The sequence below is a fragment of the Balaenoptera acutorostrata genome, chromosome 18 (genome assembly GCF_949987535.1).
Source record: "Balaenoptera acutorostrata chromosome 18, mBalAcu1.1, whole genome shotgun sequence".
Taxonomy (NCBI): domain Eukaryota; kingdom Metazoa; phylum Chordata; class Mammalia; order Artiodactyla; family Balaenopteridae; genus Balaenoptera; species Balaenoptera acutorostrata.
Window position 1 is genome coordinate 80,253,805 of NC_080081.1, and position 16,858 is coordinate 80,270,662.

The window sequence follows — 16,858 nt, forward strand, 5'->3', positions numbered from 1 at the left end:
GAGGTCAGGGCGCAGGGCGGGGTCTCCCGGCAGCACCAGGCAGGGCCGGCTTCAGCGGCCAGCCACCTGCAGTCCGGGCCCGTGCCCATCCTGGAAACCATCCTTCCCGCAGAGCGTGGAGCCATCGGGCCTCCCCGTGCTCACCGAGGGACAAGCTCACGAGGCTCGAAATGTCTGAAAAACGACGCAGGCGTAGCTCCTGGCCCAGGCCCGCGAGGAGCAAAGGCTCCCCAGGCAGAACCACGCGATGCTGGGTTCCTGACAGCCACCTGCCCCGGCCGCGCCCTGCTCCCTCCGCTCTGGGGTCTTTCCTGGGGAGACACAGGCGTCAGTGGCAGCAGCGTGCACGGGCAGCTCAACTCCACCACGCGGAGCTCTCGAGCTGACAACTCCGGGTCTGCGCTCCAGCCCCGACCTCTCGCGAGACCACACCTCCGCCCGCGTGCTCTCAGGGACGGAACTCCGCAGCCCAGCCCTGAACTCGTTTCCTCCACGGAGCCTGCTCGTCCTGTTGCTAAAATACGTCAACCACCCAAGCCAGACACGTGGCAGACGCGCCCAACAGGAGGTCCTGAGTAACAGTTACTCTGCTGCCTCGTGGTCCACGGGCCTCGGCCTGGCCTGGGAGGAGAGCGTAGTCTGTTGTTCCGGGATGCCACCTCGCACGTTAAGGGTGTGACATGAGGCTACAAAGAGAGGGCGGGACAACAACCCACCCTTTGGGGCCCTGGGAATGGTGGGGAGAAAGAGGAAAAGGCGGAGACGAAACACCAGCGTCAATGGCCGACAGGTGTGTCTCGAGGGCACCAGCCGCAGACGGGAAGAACGAGCACGCGGGGCGGAGGGGGCTGGGCGCCACGGCAGGCGGGGGAGGTCTTCGCACGTCCCCGCATAGCCCACCGTGGGGACTGGGACGCTGGCGGCCCCTCCGTCCCACACGGAACCATCCTCCACTAAATCCTGTCCCTTTTTCTTTAAGCAGTGCCATTCAAATTGGTCCTGGTCTCACCTCTCCCACCATCCTAGCTGCGTGTGTCCAGTTTCCCCCCCGCAGGGACAGCTTCCCGAAACACGAAACACGAGTGGCTGTATGGCTTCCTCGATCGAAAAAACACCCTCAAGGATAAATGTCAACCTTGCAAACACTGCTAAGGGCAAATCCAGGCCTGCGCTCCCCGCCCCCCGCCCCCCTGGCCTGAGCTCCTCCCTCCCTTCCTTTCCTCCGGGTCACCCCGTCCCTTTCCCGAGGCTGTGGCAGTGAGGGATCCCACCTTCTCCAGCCTGACTGGGAGCCCCTCGGAACGGTGACACTCCGCAGCGACAGCAGGGATGGAAGCGGACGGCCATACGTGCGCTGAGGACGCTCCAGCCACACTGTGCCCTGCCTGCACGTCACTGCTTTCCTGCGAGATGACCTCTCCCCCAGCGACCCTGGAATGACGCCCGTCCTCCAGCGTGCTCGATGCCCCCCGTCCTCCCCCTCCCCCCGCTTAAACCACCGCACACTTAACTCCTCGTGTCCAATCACGTCCCGCCTCGTTTGCTCCCGATGACCGCCACCCCCCCTCCTGTCGACCACAGGCTTGACGGGCTCGGAGGGTCCAAGGCCAGCAGCACCTGGACCAGCACAGGCGCCCGAGAAACGTCCGCAAGACCCCACGTCAGACCCCGCACAGGCCTCCTGCGCAGAGTCCTCTAACAATCAACGAAAGCTCCCCGGGCTCGGCCGCGTGGACCCCACTTAACCACGTACCTAGCAAGGCGCAGGTGCTCGAGAAACGGGCGTCTGAAAGACCGGAAAGGTGAACGGAGGACGCGGGTCCCTCGGAGGGAGCTGCCCGGCCTCTGCGGGAAGGAGCCGCTGACGGTCCGGCGCCCCCCGCGCCCCCCCGCGCCCCCCGGCGCGCCCGCTCACCTGTAGGCCCAGGGCGACACGCTGCGCAGGTTGGTGGGCGGCCGGAAGCGGCGGTCGGCGGGCCTGCCCCCGGCCGGGCAGCTGGCGTTGCGCGCCTGCTCGCGCGGGCCCAGCTGCAGCGTGTGGTGGAAGGCGCCGAGCACGCCGGCCGCCAGCCGCCCGTACAGCTGCTCCAGGAGCTCCTCGGGCCGGTCCGCGCAGCCCCGCGCCCGCGCCGGCCGCCGGCCCGCCCTCGGGGCGCCCCCCGCCCGGCCCGGCGACAGCGCCAGCAGGACGCCGGCCACCAGCGCCCAGACCTGCGGGACAGGCCGCGCTCAGCGCCGCGCGGAGGAGGGGCCCGCGCCCCGCCCCGCGCCCCCGCCCCCAGGGCCCCGCCCCACGCCCCCCGCCCCGCGCCCCCGCCCGGAGGATGGGTGCTGACCACGCCGGCCCCCGCGCGCCCTCCCCGCCCGCGCGCCGCCCGCGGGCACCCCGGGGCCCTCCCCCGCGGCGGCCCGCTCGCCCCCCGCCGCCGCCGCCCCGAGCCGGGGTCCGCGTGGGCCGCGGGTGCGCGGTGCGCGTGTGCGTGTGCCGGCCGGGCTGCTGCGCCGCGGGCTGCGAGTGCCTGTGACGGCGCCCGGGCCCCTCGGCGGCCCCCGCGTGTCCGGGGCGCGCGGGCCCCACGAGGCGGCCCGGGACGGACGGACGGCGGCGGCCCCCGGCGCCCGGGGGCCGAGACGCGGCCGCTGCGCCGCGCACTCACCGGTGGCCCCAGCATCGCCCCGAAGTGGCTCCGGTGGTCGCGGAGGCGCGGACACGTCCCGAGCGGAGCCGCGCGGCGCTGAGCGGAAGGAGGCGCCTCGGCTGGAAGGGAAGTTGGCCGGGTCCGGCCGCCGCGAAGAGCCTCCCGGACGAAGACGCCGCGGGAGCGGGAAGGGCACCCGGAGAGGCGCGCGCGGGGCCTGGAAGCAGCTTCTTCGCCACGACTTCCTCTGAGGGACTGGAGATGGAGAGCGTTCCGAACGGGGGGCGGGGGCGCTTCTCCTTCCCCCAGACACCAGGAAGCGGTCCCTCTCTGCCCCCCTAGCACCTCCGAAATCCAAGCACCAAACATTCTACCCAGCTTGCACTTTTATGGCTGGAACTGGGCATCCTTGGGCGCTACAGGGTCGGGAACTCCTGCTTCGTGATGCCGGGACTGTAAGCGCGCGCAGTCATGTAAAATAAGCCTAATACTTTGTAAATAAAGAAAATATACTTACACGAGGTAATTCTATTTCAAGAACCAAAGCAGACGTGCTCGTTCGTTCATTCTGTAAATGAATGCTTAATGCTTTTTAGGTGGCGGGCTAGTGAATACGGTCATTTTACGGCAGTCATACTTGGCCAATAAAAACAAAAGATTGATAACAGCTGAAAGGTTTTCGAAGGTATAGAAAATACATAATTTATGGTTCCCTAAATGCTTTCCAGCTTTGGTATTTGACTGCCTTGTAAATCACTGGTTAAGCTACATTTCAGTTATGCTGTGTAGAAAAACAACACTTTTGTATGCCTTGAATATTCTATAACTGAAGAGTTTAGGAATTGTCCTATTTACTGCTCAAAATCCCACAGAAATCTCCAATTTAAGCCATTTAAGCTATTTACAGCTTGGCGAGTAAGCGTTTGTTTTGAGGTTGCAAAACTTTTTTCTGATTAGTAGATAAATTGTGTTCTTTCTGGTAAAATGGGAATAAACATATCAATACACAAACACATACTGTTTTTTTAAAATTTGGTAGAAGTGTGGGACTCCTTTAGGAGACAGCAGTTTCATCCTTTGAAAGGTAAGGCGATACAGCGCCAGACCGCTCATTCTGTACATTATTCAACAAAATATCTTCTACTGTCTGATAACATGGCAACTTCCCTCTCCTCCCCTGTTACTTGGAAACGGAAGTATTTACTTCCCAACACTTTCCATTTTATGAAAGATCATAAACTACTGAAAATGCTTGCCCACTTGATAGAACATAAAATTCGTTTTTGTGATGCTAAGCAGAGTTGAGAAATTGTCTTCTCAACAGGTGCAAAATGTCTGTAGTCAATTCCCCTCAAACCTGAACATATTTATGAACGTGTGAAATAAACATGCTCATAGTTAAATCCAACATCAAGACGAGTGAGAAAAGGCAACAAAATACTCAAAAGCAGCCTCGTCATGTTCCCTTGGAAGCTACCTCTTCTGCAGTGTTCTCCGCTGAAGGTGCCACGGCCCCGACCTCACGAGAGCCGTTCCTCGCCCAGCCCCTGGGCCGCTCAGCCCCCCAGCGCCAGGCCGGCGGTAGCTCCCTGGCGTGGGAGCCGGGGAGGGGTGGCTGCATCCACTTACCTTCCTGGGTTACTGACGGATCCAAGCCTCCTTCCCTCCTCCGAAGATCACGTCTCCCCACCACGAGTTCTGTCTATCTGTCGTCTTCTCGGGCAGCACCTGGAGGTCCCACCACGCCGGCACCTCATTCCCGCACCTTTAACACCTGCGGAGGAGCCACCCAAGACCCGGCCTCGAACTGGCTACCCCAGCTCCACCTGCTTTCCCCCATCACGTCTCAACTCTGGAAGCCTGTGCTCACCCGCCGCGACCCCTGCGATCATTACTGGTAACGGCTCCCCGTCCGTCCGAGTGTGAGTGGCCCCCGACACCAGCACCTTCTCTCCGCACCTGTCCTGTAGTTGTCTGACCTCGTCTGCTGGCCCTGCCTTTTCACCAGCCACCCCACTCGAGCCCTAGTTTCCCTTCTCGTCTGAGAGTTGGTGGTTCGACGCGATCGCCACGCCCCTGCAAATACCATTGTCCCTTGTTCCTTTTTTGCTCTGTGACATTTGCCTGGAACAACCCCACTCTGTTCCGTTCATACAGCTGGGCGTGCGCCGCATCTCAGATGGCCATTCCACACACGGGCCTGTCACACCTTCCGAGTTGTATTCTTCTCCGAGATGATTAACTTCCGTCTCCCTCCTCGGATCTCTCCTCCCCACCTCTCGCCCGGGCTCTGAACGCGAACGCACGTCGCTTAGCCCTGCTGCTCGCAGCCCTCCTGACTCGCAGCGCACGATTTGTTCGCCGCTTTCCCGGGGCCCTAGCATGGCGGCACTGGCGCCCACCGCAGAAAGGCAACACCGGCCGCCGTTCAGCGCCTCCGCCACAGACGCTGCCATCGCGCTTTCTTCTCTTCCTCACCACTCGCACGCAGGCCGCCCGCCCGCCCCAGCCAACCCCCTCCGGGCGGCGGGCCCGCTGCTCCGGAGGTTATAGACCACAGCACGTCACGCGCCCTCCCCGAGCGAAACCTGCCAAGGGCGCCTCCGCTGTTACCGGCAGCGTGAAGCCTCAGGCGGCGCTGGGCTCCACGAGGCCCGCCCCTGCCCCGGGCCCGGGCCCTGGCCCTTCACGCTCCCGCCCACCGGCGCCCAGCACCCCCCGGCGCTCGCCGGCGCTCGCGGGCGCTCCTCCTGCCGCGGGCACTGCTGCCCTCGAGGCACCTTCCTGCTGCTGCCACAAACGCCCCTGGAGGGCTTTCCCAGCTCACCTCCTCCACCACCGTCACTCCCCGTGACACTCCTCCATTTCACTCCCTTCGCCGCCCTTAACAACACCCAAAGCCCATTAAAAAAATACATTGTCTGTCTCCCCCGCCAGAATTTACGCTCTTTGAGGGCAGGGTCTTGCTGTCTTGGTCACGACCTTAGCCTCAGAATCTCGCACACACTAGCCGTTTAGTGTATTTGGTGACTGCCTGCCCCCTTAGATCTTAACCTTTTCTGCGAGCAGGGAAAGTGCTCTGATTTTGGTGTTTGCTCTCCCGCACCTAACAGAAGTGTGCATGCCGTGGAAACAACGTAAAATGAGGTGCGGGGTCCGTCCTCTCTCGTGAAGTGTTACAGACCAGCCACGTCTCCCGACTGCCCATCACTGCACTCCTCTGGACGGTACCCGCCAGCCAGACATACCGTAAGAAGGATGAACGCAGTCCTGGCTTTGACCCTGCACCCCGCGTTTCAACAGGAAGCACAACTCGAGGCTGCCGGCGCTCGGGGCTGCAGGGACCACGGAGAAGAGCAGGAAGGTCAGGGGCTGGTGTTTTCTCTCACTACACTTTCCTGCCCCCAAACACAACTGCTTTACTAGTGTTGGAATCCCCATGAAGCAAAACTTCCAAAGCAATTTACCTTGAATAACGACTCATCAAGGGTATGTCCAAGCACAGTATTTTTAAGCTGCAAACCATGAAATCAATATAGTGTTTCCATTACTCACACTTTGTTTCAATGAAATTACAGAAAATAGCAGCACACACTGTAGTAATAAGTGAGTAATAATACTTACGTGTGTGGAGGTACTAGGTAGCGCTACAAGATCTATTTCTTACTGTGGGTCAATGTTTTCAAGAGGGTAAGTCTCTGGCCTAAAGTATTATTTTCACACGTTTTTATTCCATTAAAAGCAAAACAAAATCTAAATCCATACTCATAGAACAGAATACACTTATTTAAAGTTTTGACAGTGTGCAAAATTAAAGTTTGGGTATTTAATCCAAACTTTAACATGAGTATTATCTTGTAAGGTGATTCCTTCCCTTTAATTAATAAATAATACATTAAAATATATATTATTCTGGAAGCAAATCATCTCCTAATTCTTCATCAGCAAAATCATCCTCGTCGACTCTCTTTTTGGCTGCAGTTCTGGGTCTTTCTATTTGCGGGCCAAGCGGATCCACATAGGAGGCGTCTAGGTTTCAGAACAGATGGTTGCATTAGAGGAACAGGGAAAAACAGCAAATGTGAAACCAATGAGGCTCATCTTCAAAACTAAACAACCCAGAATGAAGAGAAATGCTCTCCCAAGTCATGTAAAACTTTTGTCTGTGCTGGAAAACCCTTAATAACGCCCAGGTGGACGCGTCTGCCAGGCCCGGGCACTTGCCTAGCTCCTTGTTACTGCTGCTGTCGTAAGGCTCCTCCGTCCTGGGCAGGGCTCGGAGCTGGGCGCTGAGCCGCTCGCCTCTGCTACCGGCACTACAGTTCTGGCCACCGTCTGGAAACACAGAAACAACAACACACGTGTTCAACACGCTGGGCAACATCACACTGCATTACGAATCTTAAAGTCTACTTATTTGTCAAGAAACAGGAAGGCTGTTTCATTCGACAGCCAATTTCCAAAGGATGTAATTCTTGTTTTCTGAAATTTAAAAGAAATCTCTTGTTGGGAACCTATAATATAGTCAAAGCACCACTCAAGAGTAGGCTTTATGCAGACCCTTCCCACCATGTGCTTGGAGACACTGGCGAACACCCCCTGGCGCGGAGCAGGGCAGCGGGTGGGGGGAAGGGGCTGGGCCGTCGCCCGTGTGGAGCCTGGGAGCCGTCAGAGGCCTGGGCAGGTGAGGAGCGGGAGAGGCTGGGCGAGCCTGGCCCAGGCACCACCCCCCCAACTCTCTTCACATGCCTGGAGAACGCATACAGAAGGGGTCTGATGTGCCCGGCAGAGGAGGATGGATCCTGGCCCAATTTAAGGAAAAACCTTAAAAGGATTATAGAGTCCAAATATGGAATGGAAATAGTGCATAAGAGACGTTCACACCCAAGACAATAAAAATTAGACTGAAAAACGCAATAAACCATTAAGTATCACACACGGTAAACGACCAACAATTTTAACACGAAACCTTCATAACCCAGTACGCGAGTCAGTCAGCAAACCCGCTGTCCCCCAAGGGCAGACGGGGCCGCAGGAGAGGCCACCCGTCCGGCTCCCGGCCTCGGGAACACGCTGTCCCTCTCACCCCCCATCCCCGCAGACGCTACGGGGCGGCCATGTGGACCCTGAACTCGTGGAGCTCAGCTCTGCCTGTGCATGTGGATTTGATTTAATTGTTTTTCTCAACTGATGTTTTGGCACCGAGCTGTTCAAACCTGAAGCCAAAATTTTGCATTTAAGGGTAATGCATTTTTTATTTCAAGTACTTAAAACAAGTTCATTTCATTTTAAGCTTATTCTGTAAAACACAAACTAAAGTACTGAAAATCCTGCAAAGCTCTAAAGCAAACGCTGCTGCTTCCCAGTGCGATTTGTGTAAGTGATAATAATAACACACTGTTTGCCCAGCACCGGCGTGTGCAGGCGGGTCTCACACCACCTCCCGGGGGGAACCCCCTGTGGGTGACGGAGCCCGGAGGCTGGGTGACCAGAGACTGCCACATACGTGAACGTGGGTTTGGTGGTAGTAGTGGCGGTGACCTTTTACATACATGAGGCTGCATGTAATCTGCATTCTCTCCTTTGAGATACAGCAGTGGTTCTCCAGGTGTGGTCCCTGGACCAGCAGCAGCATCTGGGACCTGGTCAGAAACACAGGGCCCCGGGCCTGTCACTGGGGATGGGGGCTCGGGTCTGTTTTAACCAGCCTTCCCAGTGTGACTCTGCTACACACTCAAATCTGAGGACCCCTCGTGAGGAAGGGCGCTGAGGTTAATCAGCAAATTAACAGAGAGACCAGGCTGCAGCGAGACCAGTCTGATGCACAAAAGAAGAACAGTTTTCAAGGGCCCTCAGGCATTTCAGAAACAGTCATTTTATACAAACGAATAATTATGATGACATGTTTCCTATGGTCTTCTCTCCTAGGCAACACTTTTAAAAACCTAGTTGTAGGCACTGCACTTAATTTTAACACATCATACTTAACCAGCTCCAGGCTGGCCTCACCTGGATCCATATAGAAAACTGTCCCTTTCCCCTATTTGAGCTGCGGGTCTCGTCCAGACAAAGCGCCAGAGAGTGCCGGGCTGAGACGTGCGCCACTGGGTCTCCCGGGGCAGAGGTGGAAGGTGGTGGGCCCCGGGCACCCTTCAACACGCAGGTCGTGCTGGGAGCTCCTCCAGAGGCCCGAGGGATGGCCAGCGACCTCGGCCCACGGGGGGCTGCGGGGGGCGGGGAGGGGACGCTGCCCAGGGCGCTCCGGGGGGCTGCGAGGTGAAGCAAGGAGGAAGCCCGGCGGGCTCAGACCCCAAAGCTGGGCGGGCCGGCCCCCGGCCTGGGCGAGCTGGAGGCGGACTGAGAGCCAGGCTCCGGGGACAGGGAGGGGCCCCGGGAGGAAGTGGGCTGTTGGCGATGATGGGAAACCAGGAACAAAAGGGCAAGTGTAGACAGAGAGAGGCAAGCCCCCCGGGAGCCGGGAGCTGCTTTAAACCCGCCCCAGAGCCAGGCCCACGACCCCTGGCCTGCAAGGCCCGCGGCCAGAGCTTCGGCTCCAAGAAGCGTGTTTGTGCCCCAGGACTGCCTGTTTGTGCTGGGCTGCAACGCGCTGGATGGGAGAAAGGAAAACTTACTAAGAGAGAAATGGCAGTGGCGGGGAGGCTGGCCCAGGAGGCGCCCTCCTCTGCGCGGGGTGGCACCTGGGAGGCGGGCCGGGGGCCACTCTCTGGGTGGACACCATCCTCCGGGCTCCGGCTCAGCACCGGCAGCTCTCAGGACACCTCGCTCGGAGGGCTGGAGTCTCCCAAGTGGACCCTGAACGTGAGGACCCCCGGGGGCCTCAGCGACACTTCACAAGCCCACGGTGACCAGGGCAGGCCCTGCGGACCGAGGGCAGGCTTGGTGATGGGTGTGCGTTAGGGAACGCTTGGCTACTCTGAGCTCAAGGTTTTCAGCGGGACGTAGAGGACCCTTAGAGGGTGCTGCGTCTGGTCCTGGAACTCAGTAAGTAACTGACACTTCCCTGGGGGTTGCTCCTTCAAGGGGCACGCAGTTCAAGGGCTCGCGCCTCGGCCGCCTGGCGGGCTTCCTAAGGGCAGGCGAGCGAGAGCGGCGGGCTGCCCGGACCCTCCCCGAGGTGCTTCCACGCTTTTGGTAGACGCAGGCCCATAGCCCCTCAACGACAATCCAAATTCCAAAGAGATCTAAAGCCAGCTTTCCAGGCAGCAACACAACTTCACGTCAAGAATAAAACCTGACTTGACCTGCAGCTATTCTGGGCCATTACTTATCCTTAGTGTGAATATTCACGCTGCACTGAAGTAGTGAGACTCCTTTGACTCGGAGATGTTCCCCAGGGGGGGTATAGGGTACGTGGCTAATGCACCACAATACATACTTCTCTAAACTCCGCAAAATGCTGAATTCCACCGCAGGTGGCCCCGCTGGACAAAGGACGGAGAGCTGCCGGGACAGGTCTCCAGACCAGGACCTGGATGGAGGGCCACCCACACGCGTGGGGCGGGGAGGGGCAGAGTGGGGGAGATGAGGGGCGGCCCCGGCACATGCAGGACCCAGGCTCAGGGCCGCCCTGCTAACTTCGCAAGCTCTGGGTGATGGTCCCTGGGACCAGGGACCCAGGCCAGGACTGGGGGTTCTGCTGGAGCAGCGGGACTGACCCTCGGAGAATCCAGGCGTCCCGCTGGACCAGGCACCGCACTGGCTGTCAGCGCCTGGGCGCACCTAGAGAGCAGAGCTCTGCCCTCGAGGATGGTCTCCGTCCCAGCCGCGTCCCCACCCCTGCCAGCCAGCGCCCTCAACAGATCAGGGCTCGTGTGTCTTTCCAAGTAGATCCTGACTTCCTTGAGGGCAGGGGCCCCGTCTCATTCGTCCCCACGTCCTCGGCACCCAGCGTGCATCCAATAAATGAACGAACGAAAGAAAGGCCTCCCTAAACCGAGGGTCGCATTTCTCTTTGTCGTGACTCCTGACCACAGACAGACACAACAGGATGAAGTCGGGTCCTGTCTGCATGACGGTGCTATTTGTGGACATGATACGGATCCCAATTTAGCATTTGTTTTTCTATTAGTCTCTTTAAAACCATCCAATTTCCCCTAAATATAACTTCTACTATCCCCTGAAGTAGAGACAGAAGGTAGATTTTGTTGATGGGGAAAAAGGGGAGGAAAACTTAACAAACCTTCTTATTAAGTAACAATGTCCCCAGCAGTCAGAGAATCGCCCAAAGCGACAGCATTTGCGTGGCTGGTCCAGAGACGTGCAGTGGCCACGGCTGGGACCACAGCCATGCGGCCCAGTGCCCAGACCGGCACCACTTCTACACCACAAGTGTAAAGGTCTGTCAGCATCCTGTAAGACGACCCCAGGTCCCATGGCGCCTCCTTACAACGTACATCTAAAACATGTGACACAGCAAAACCCACTAGTATGGACACCTGTGATAATCTATCCAATGTGAACTGTCTATTCATCAATTAGCAGGAACAGGTCCGTTTATTCAGGAACCAACACCCACTAACACCTACAAACACTCAATTACACAGCAGGCTGATGCTCACAAAAGTAGAGTAGGTGAGGTTTTACTGTGTATAAAACAAACAAACAGGACATTTTCAGATGACTTCAAGGTGCTTCTAGAAGCCCATGTACTAGAAATCTGTCAACCGGCACCTCCGGGGGGCAGAGACACTCACCACTGCCAGCGCTCCCGTCTCTCCTGCCGCGGGGACCCCCGCTGCCGTCCCTGCCAGACTTGGTGCGCTAAAGCAAGAAGGTGACATGTTAGAAAGGACATACTGGACGTCAGCTGTACTGTAATGAAAACAGGAATAAATGATAGTCCTTCAAGGTCAACAATAACCAAGAACCGATTTCTAAAACACAAGTTAAACTGTGTGTCCCTTAAGCCTTACCGTCCTGCCTCCCGAGGCTGGGCTCACTGGGAGCGGCCCCTGAGTCGGCCCCGCAGGAGGAAGGCCCGGGCTGCCTTGTAAGTAAGGGGGAAACCCTGAGAAGGGTAACCAGTCCTACAGACACGCAAACGGCACTCAGGCCTCAAAGTGCAGGGTCGTCCTTGCTTCTGCAAACAACTTAAAAACCAAGTATCTCCCAGATGTGAAAGCTCAGGTCTTAAACGCAGTAGCTGAAGGGGTGGAGGGAGAAGGGGACCTTGCGAATGGGCTATTTCTGCTTTAGCCCCACTTGACATGATTAAAGGACAACAGGGTTTTGAAAGTGAACTTCCACAATAAAGGCATTGTTAAATCTCACAAAGTACCTAAGATCTGCCCAACAGTCTACTTTCTTAGACACCAACTCACCCTTAAGACATGAGAATTATCTTCAAACTGTGACATTCTTAGGTTTATTTTTACATTGAACGGTCACGCTGTGCTGTGCCTAAGTTAGAGCTTTTGATTAAACGCTGACTCCAGGCTCTTGTATGAATAATGGTTTGTTTGGAGAAGAGGGTAGTCAGTGAGCAGACACAGACGGCTTTTGACAACTATTTACAATTGGATTGAAATTTCTTAACACAGATTGGTATCTTATTTAGATCTTCAATAACGTAAACATAATTTCATCATTAATTCAAAGGACACCATTTACTCCCCCAACCCCGACAACTCCCCAAATATTTATAAATTATCAGGTCACGGATGGGATTACTGACATTGTAGTCTCCTAGGAAGAAAAAACAATTTTTTTCAATGATTCAAGACTCATTTCTGTAGAGATACAGATGTAGAGAAACAAATGTATGGACACCAAGGGGGGGAAAGTGGCAGGGGGGTGGGGTGGTGGTGGGATGAATTGGGAGATTGGGATTGACATGTATACACTAATATGTATAAAACAGATAACTAATAAGAACCTACTGTATAAAAAATAAATAAAATAAAATTCAGAAAAAAAAGACTCATTTCTGTAAAATGAAACACTCTCCTAAAACTTAGGACCTTCAAATATATGTAAACATGCTTGAGTTTTTTCTAAAGAAATCTCCCCAGAACTCCATCTCTCCCTGTGCCTTCACAAACAAAAGAAAATCTAAAAATGATGCAACAAAATATTTTAATATCTCTAATCAGATTTTATTTCAGAACTTGGTTTTCATCTATCCATAGATTAATAATTGCCAGCGTATCTATAAGACCTAGACAATGAATGATAAAATAATTACACTCATAAAGACAAATGTCCATATAACTTGAAACTTTTTTCCAAATCAAACGTGGGAAAAGATCTAAGAAACTGTAAGCTTAGCACAGGACAACCTAGGAAAGTGAGCACGTGCGGCGATGACCGTGGCCCCGTCACACTGTCCTTGCGCCCGTCTAGAACCTTCCCATGCTTTGGCTCTCACCCGCCTTTGCCTAAGTCACCCCGTCACGCCCTTGCTTTTTTCCAGCCTGGAAGCCCCCTGCCATGGCAAGCACGTCTGCATCAAGACCCCCAGGTCCCCGCGTGGCCTGCTTCGCTCCCGGGAGAACCCAGAGCCGGCTGACTCAGCCGAGCCCCATGGACCTGAGTGGACCAGCGCCCGCCGTGGGCTCAGACTCCGTCTTCCTGGGCCCGGGACCGCACGCCCCCTCCCCGGTGTGGCCTCCTCCTCGTGGGCTCGTCCCCCGGCTCCACCGGCTCCTCCGGCCAGCCCCACTCACTCCCTGAGGCCCCCACGACTCCACTCACTCGTCTGTGGGCGGAGGTCAGGGTTCTCGTCCTCTTCCACCCATTTGCCACTGGAAATCAATAAACCCCACCGTGATCAGTCTTGTGTCCCCATCGCCATAGCAGCCGAAGCAGCAAGTCCGCGTGGAGGTTACAGAGACGGCAATGTCACAAGTGAGACCAGAATGTTTACCAGCACATAGGCTCGATCAGGTTCTAAGTTTAAAGCAATGTGACCTGTGGAGACTCGGCCAAGTCTTCTCTCAGACCATCCACCCACAGAGGCCGGGTCGCGGGGCCTTCAGGGGACAGAAGGAAGGGGAGCCCTCAAAGGGTCAGGCCCCGCCACCCCCCCGGAGCCCCGGGAACTAAAGGGACAGGGAGGGGATGACCGAGCGGGGCTCCGTCACGCAGGGTGGAAAGGTCAAAGTGTCCACTACATTCACACCATGGCCGTGAGAGTCTCGGGGAGGGATGCTTCGGCCGCGTGACTGGAGGGGGTCAAGGTGAGGTCCAGTTTGGGGGAACCTTCTGGAGAAAGAGAACATGAAACTCTAAAAATAAAGTAGGCACAACAATAACAACTTATTGAGAGGAGCCGGTGCAAACGGGTCCCAGCCCCACAGCGAATGCCAGGGGCGGACCACAGGCCCAGGGACACAGGCGCACTGCAGTGTCACATTTTGTTCTCAGCAGGAGACACTGCCGCCTTCTCAGAGTTTCAACACCTCATAAAGTTCCCAGGAATCTGGACTCGCTTGCAGGGGCGTGAGGTACGGAAGCAGGACTGACAGAAGATTCTCATCATGGCAACACTGACACGTCAAACAGCCACAGAAGGGGCAAAAAACGACACAGGCCTGCCTTTGCTGACATGGGAAGCTGCCCAGGTTATCTTCCTAAGTGAAGGGAAAACTCAGGTTACAAGACAGTACTTTTATAAAAATCCACTTTTGTTTAAAAAAAAAAAAGTCCCATTTAAAAAAATGTATTGATATATGTTTGTATATATTTGTAAAAATGCCTGGGATGATGAAATGTCAGAATGCTAACAGTGATCTCAAAGTCGTGGCTGAATGATTTTCACTTTTTCCTTAACACATTTTTATTTGAATTAAAATGTTACTTACAAAAGTAATCTACCTGTATTTTTAGAATAACATTTGTTTTTTCAATAATATGAAAAAAAAAAAAAGAGATGCCATTCCCACTTTGGGGAAAAAATGAGAGAAGAAGGTACAAAGAGAAGAGGAGCAAAGGAGATATAAACAAAATGATGGAAAAATTAAACAGGGAAGTGCTGGGAGAGTGTCTTCTCCCCGCCGCGAACACACGACACTGCTCTCCGGCAGGGGTCAGGCAGAGTCGCCAGGACCCGCGCAGCCCCACACTGTCACACTGTCACCCGCCCCCGGGGGACTGCGGTCACAGGACCCGAGGGTGACGGCTGCAAACTCCCGCAGCGATTTGACGTCTCTGACATCCAAGTATGTGGTCATTTTCTAGCCATGTCGGGGACAGACTGGGACGGACCCAAGCGCGCCGCAGATGGCTTGGGAAGGCCAGCCGACAACGCTGTCCTCATCTTGCTGATGAGAACCAGGTCTGGAGCTGGCCGGGGCTGGGAGGAAAGCTCGGGGTTCCGTCCACCATCCGTAAGAAGTAGATTTTTGTCTTAGAACAAGGAGCAGTTGTTACCTAGTTAAGGATCCTTAAGAAGATTGGCTCTGACTTCAAATTCAAGAGAAAACAGGATTTAAGACGCTTCTTTGTAGCTTCAACTCCAAAGAACCCACGAACGTGGCCGCCCCTCCCTGCCCTCGGACCTCTCTCACACCTTCCCGTCTCCACGCCAGGCCCCGAGGTCCAGCCACACCTCCGCCGGGGACCACTCGGACCCCTGGTCACGGGCCGAACCCCATCCAGTGCACACGGGCAGCAGGCGACCTGTGTGTGTCTCACTCTCCTGCCAGGTGACGAGAAGCTGGAGCACCTCGTCCGTGTCAAGTGTCTCATGAGCAGGTGACCCAAGGACCCGGCGCAGGGTGATGCCGGCAGGCGGGACTCCACGGCCTTTAACCAAAGCATCGCGGGAGCCTCACCCTGGAAAACGTCAAGGCCCAAATCACCACACACTTGATACCAAGGATGAATGCTATATAAATTATCTTCTGTGTTTTTGTTGAACTTTATAAATGCAATAACGTATAAAATGGGCAAAACATCCTTGCAGCTTTCATTACATACGTAAACTTTAAAAATTTTGCATTTTTCCTTCACAGTTCATTTAAAGCTATGCCTTTATGAGATCTTCATACAGAATCTTTTTCCTTTTAAGAACTATGACCAAAAGGGTTTCTACTCAACTAGCTTCTGGAAATAACTGGAAATTTGAGCATAAGTACCAACTATATTTTACATTAGTTTTGAATGTCACATATTATTTTAAGTTGGCCAAAGAAAGAATTTCTTGAAATTATTTGATTTCTTTGGGGGGAAAATGGCAAATACCGGGAGAGGAATTCTCCTTTTGAATATTGTGAAAATTTAGAAATTCGATTTTTAAAAAGGAATAAATTATTAATGTACTTCATTTGTGAATGAGCAATTAAAACTTTGTGTTTTGTAAACTATCTGTTTCCCCATCTTCTTCCTCCCTCCTAATCGTTTCCTTTTGTCCCTTAATCCTCTTTGGTTTGGGCTGGTATCTTTCTCTTCCTTGTCATATTTAAAATACTCAGCCTTCAACTCCTGTCTTCCCCTTTTGCTCTCTTCCATTCGTGCAATGAAGTTTGAAGAGTTCCTTGCAGCTAACGTTCTTCTGTTCAGCGAAGCGGAAACTCGAACTGTCTCTTAAAACCCAACACTGCTGGGGGGCGGCTCCACCCCACGCCCGGGACTGTTTGCCACGGCTCTGCAAACAGGACACAAAGCTCCCTCCCTGCCCAGGAACACAGGCCCCCAGCACAAAGGGGAGAACAGCCTCCTTCTCCGTAAGTGTTCCAGAAGAGGACGCACTTCTCTGAAAAGTCAGTCCAGAGAAATGAATTTCCAGCTTTAGTGCTTTAAGGTAGGAGCTAGGGGCCTGGGGAGGTCCATGATCCCGGTCCACATAATCCTGAATCTGTTTCTCTTTCCTTCTTAGGTCTACACAAATCCCTTTCCATTTTAAAACAGTGTTTAAAAATCCATGGCCTGATTTATTTTGTGTTTGCTTTTCCCCTTAAAGCAGATTCTGTATCCTGAGCTGGTGTTTGATCATTTGAAGGTAACCCTTCGGGAGCGTAACACTACACCAGTGCTTCTTGAAGGTCTGTGAATAAAAAATGCGTTTGAGAACTTGTTGAAAAACCACACAGATTCTTGGACTCCATACCCAGAGATTTTTTTTTTTTTTTAAAGATTTATTTTTTTTTATTGATTAATTGATTGATTGCTATGTTGGGTCTTCGTTTCTGTGCTAGGGCTTTCTCTAGTTGTGGCAAGCGGGGGCCACTCTTCATCACAGTGCGCAGGCCTCTCACTAT

At 54.6% G+C, this 16,858-nt stretch overlaps 2 protein-coding genes across 11 annotated transcripts in view; both read right to left on the reverse strand.

The window, feature by feature from the left end:
• IL17D (interleukin 17D) overlaps nt 1-5,857 on the reverse strand; it is a 27,108-nt gene extending 21,251 nt beyond the window's left edge. For 3 of the 4 annotated variants that reach the window (XR_009005922.1, XR_009005921.1, XM_057532945.1), the window contains exons 1-2: nt 2,658-5,857; nt 1,916-2,211 (exon numbers count right to left, since the gene is read on the reverse strand). Coding sequence is in view for 2 of the 4 variants with exons in the window: in XM_057532945.1 (XP_057388928.1) it covers nt 1,916-2,211; nt 2,658-3,008 (647 nt within the window). In the remaining 2 variants the exon portion in view is untranslated. The remainder of the gene's footprint in view (nt 1-1,915; nt 2,212-2,657) is intronic. The other variant, XM_057532946.1, reaches the window with a different exon arrangement.
• A 271-nt stretch (nt 5,858-6,128) lies between these two features.
• Nucleotides 6,129-16,858, reverse strand: part of IFT88 (intraflagellar transport 88) — a 76,082-nt gene continuing 65,352 nt past the window's right edge. For all 7 annotated transcript variants that reach the window (XM_057532942.1, XM_057532943.1, XM_057532939.1 and 4 more), the window contains 3 exons: nt 11,354-11,420; nt 6,868-6,974; nt 6,129-6,672 (listed from right to left, as the gene is read on the reverse strand). In XM_057532942.1, the coding sequence (XP_057388925.1) occupies nt 6,547-6,672; nt 6,868-6,974; nt 11,354-11,420 (300 nt within the window). In that variant the 3' untranslated portion in view covers nt 6,129-6,546. The remainder of the gene's footprint in view (nt 6,673-6,867; nt 6,975-11,353; nt 11,421-16,858) is intronic.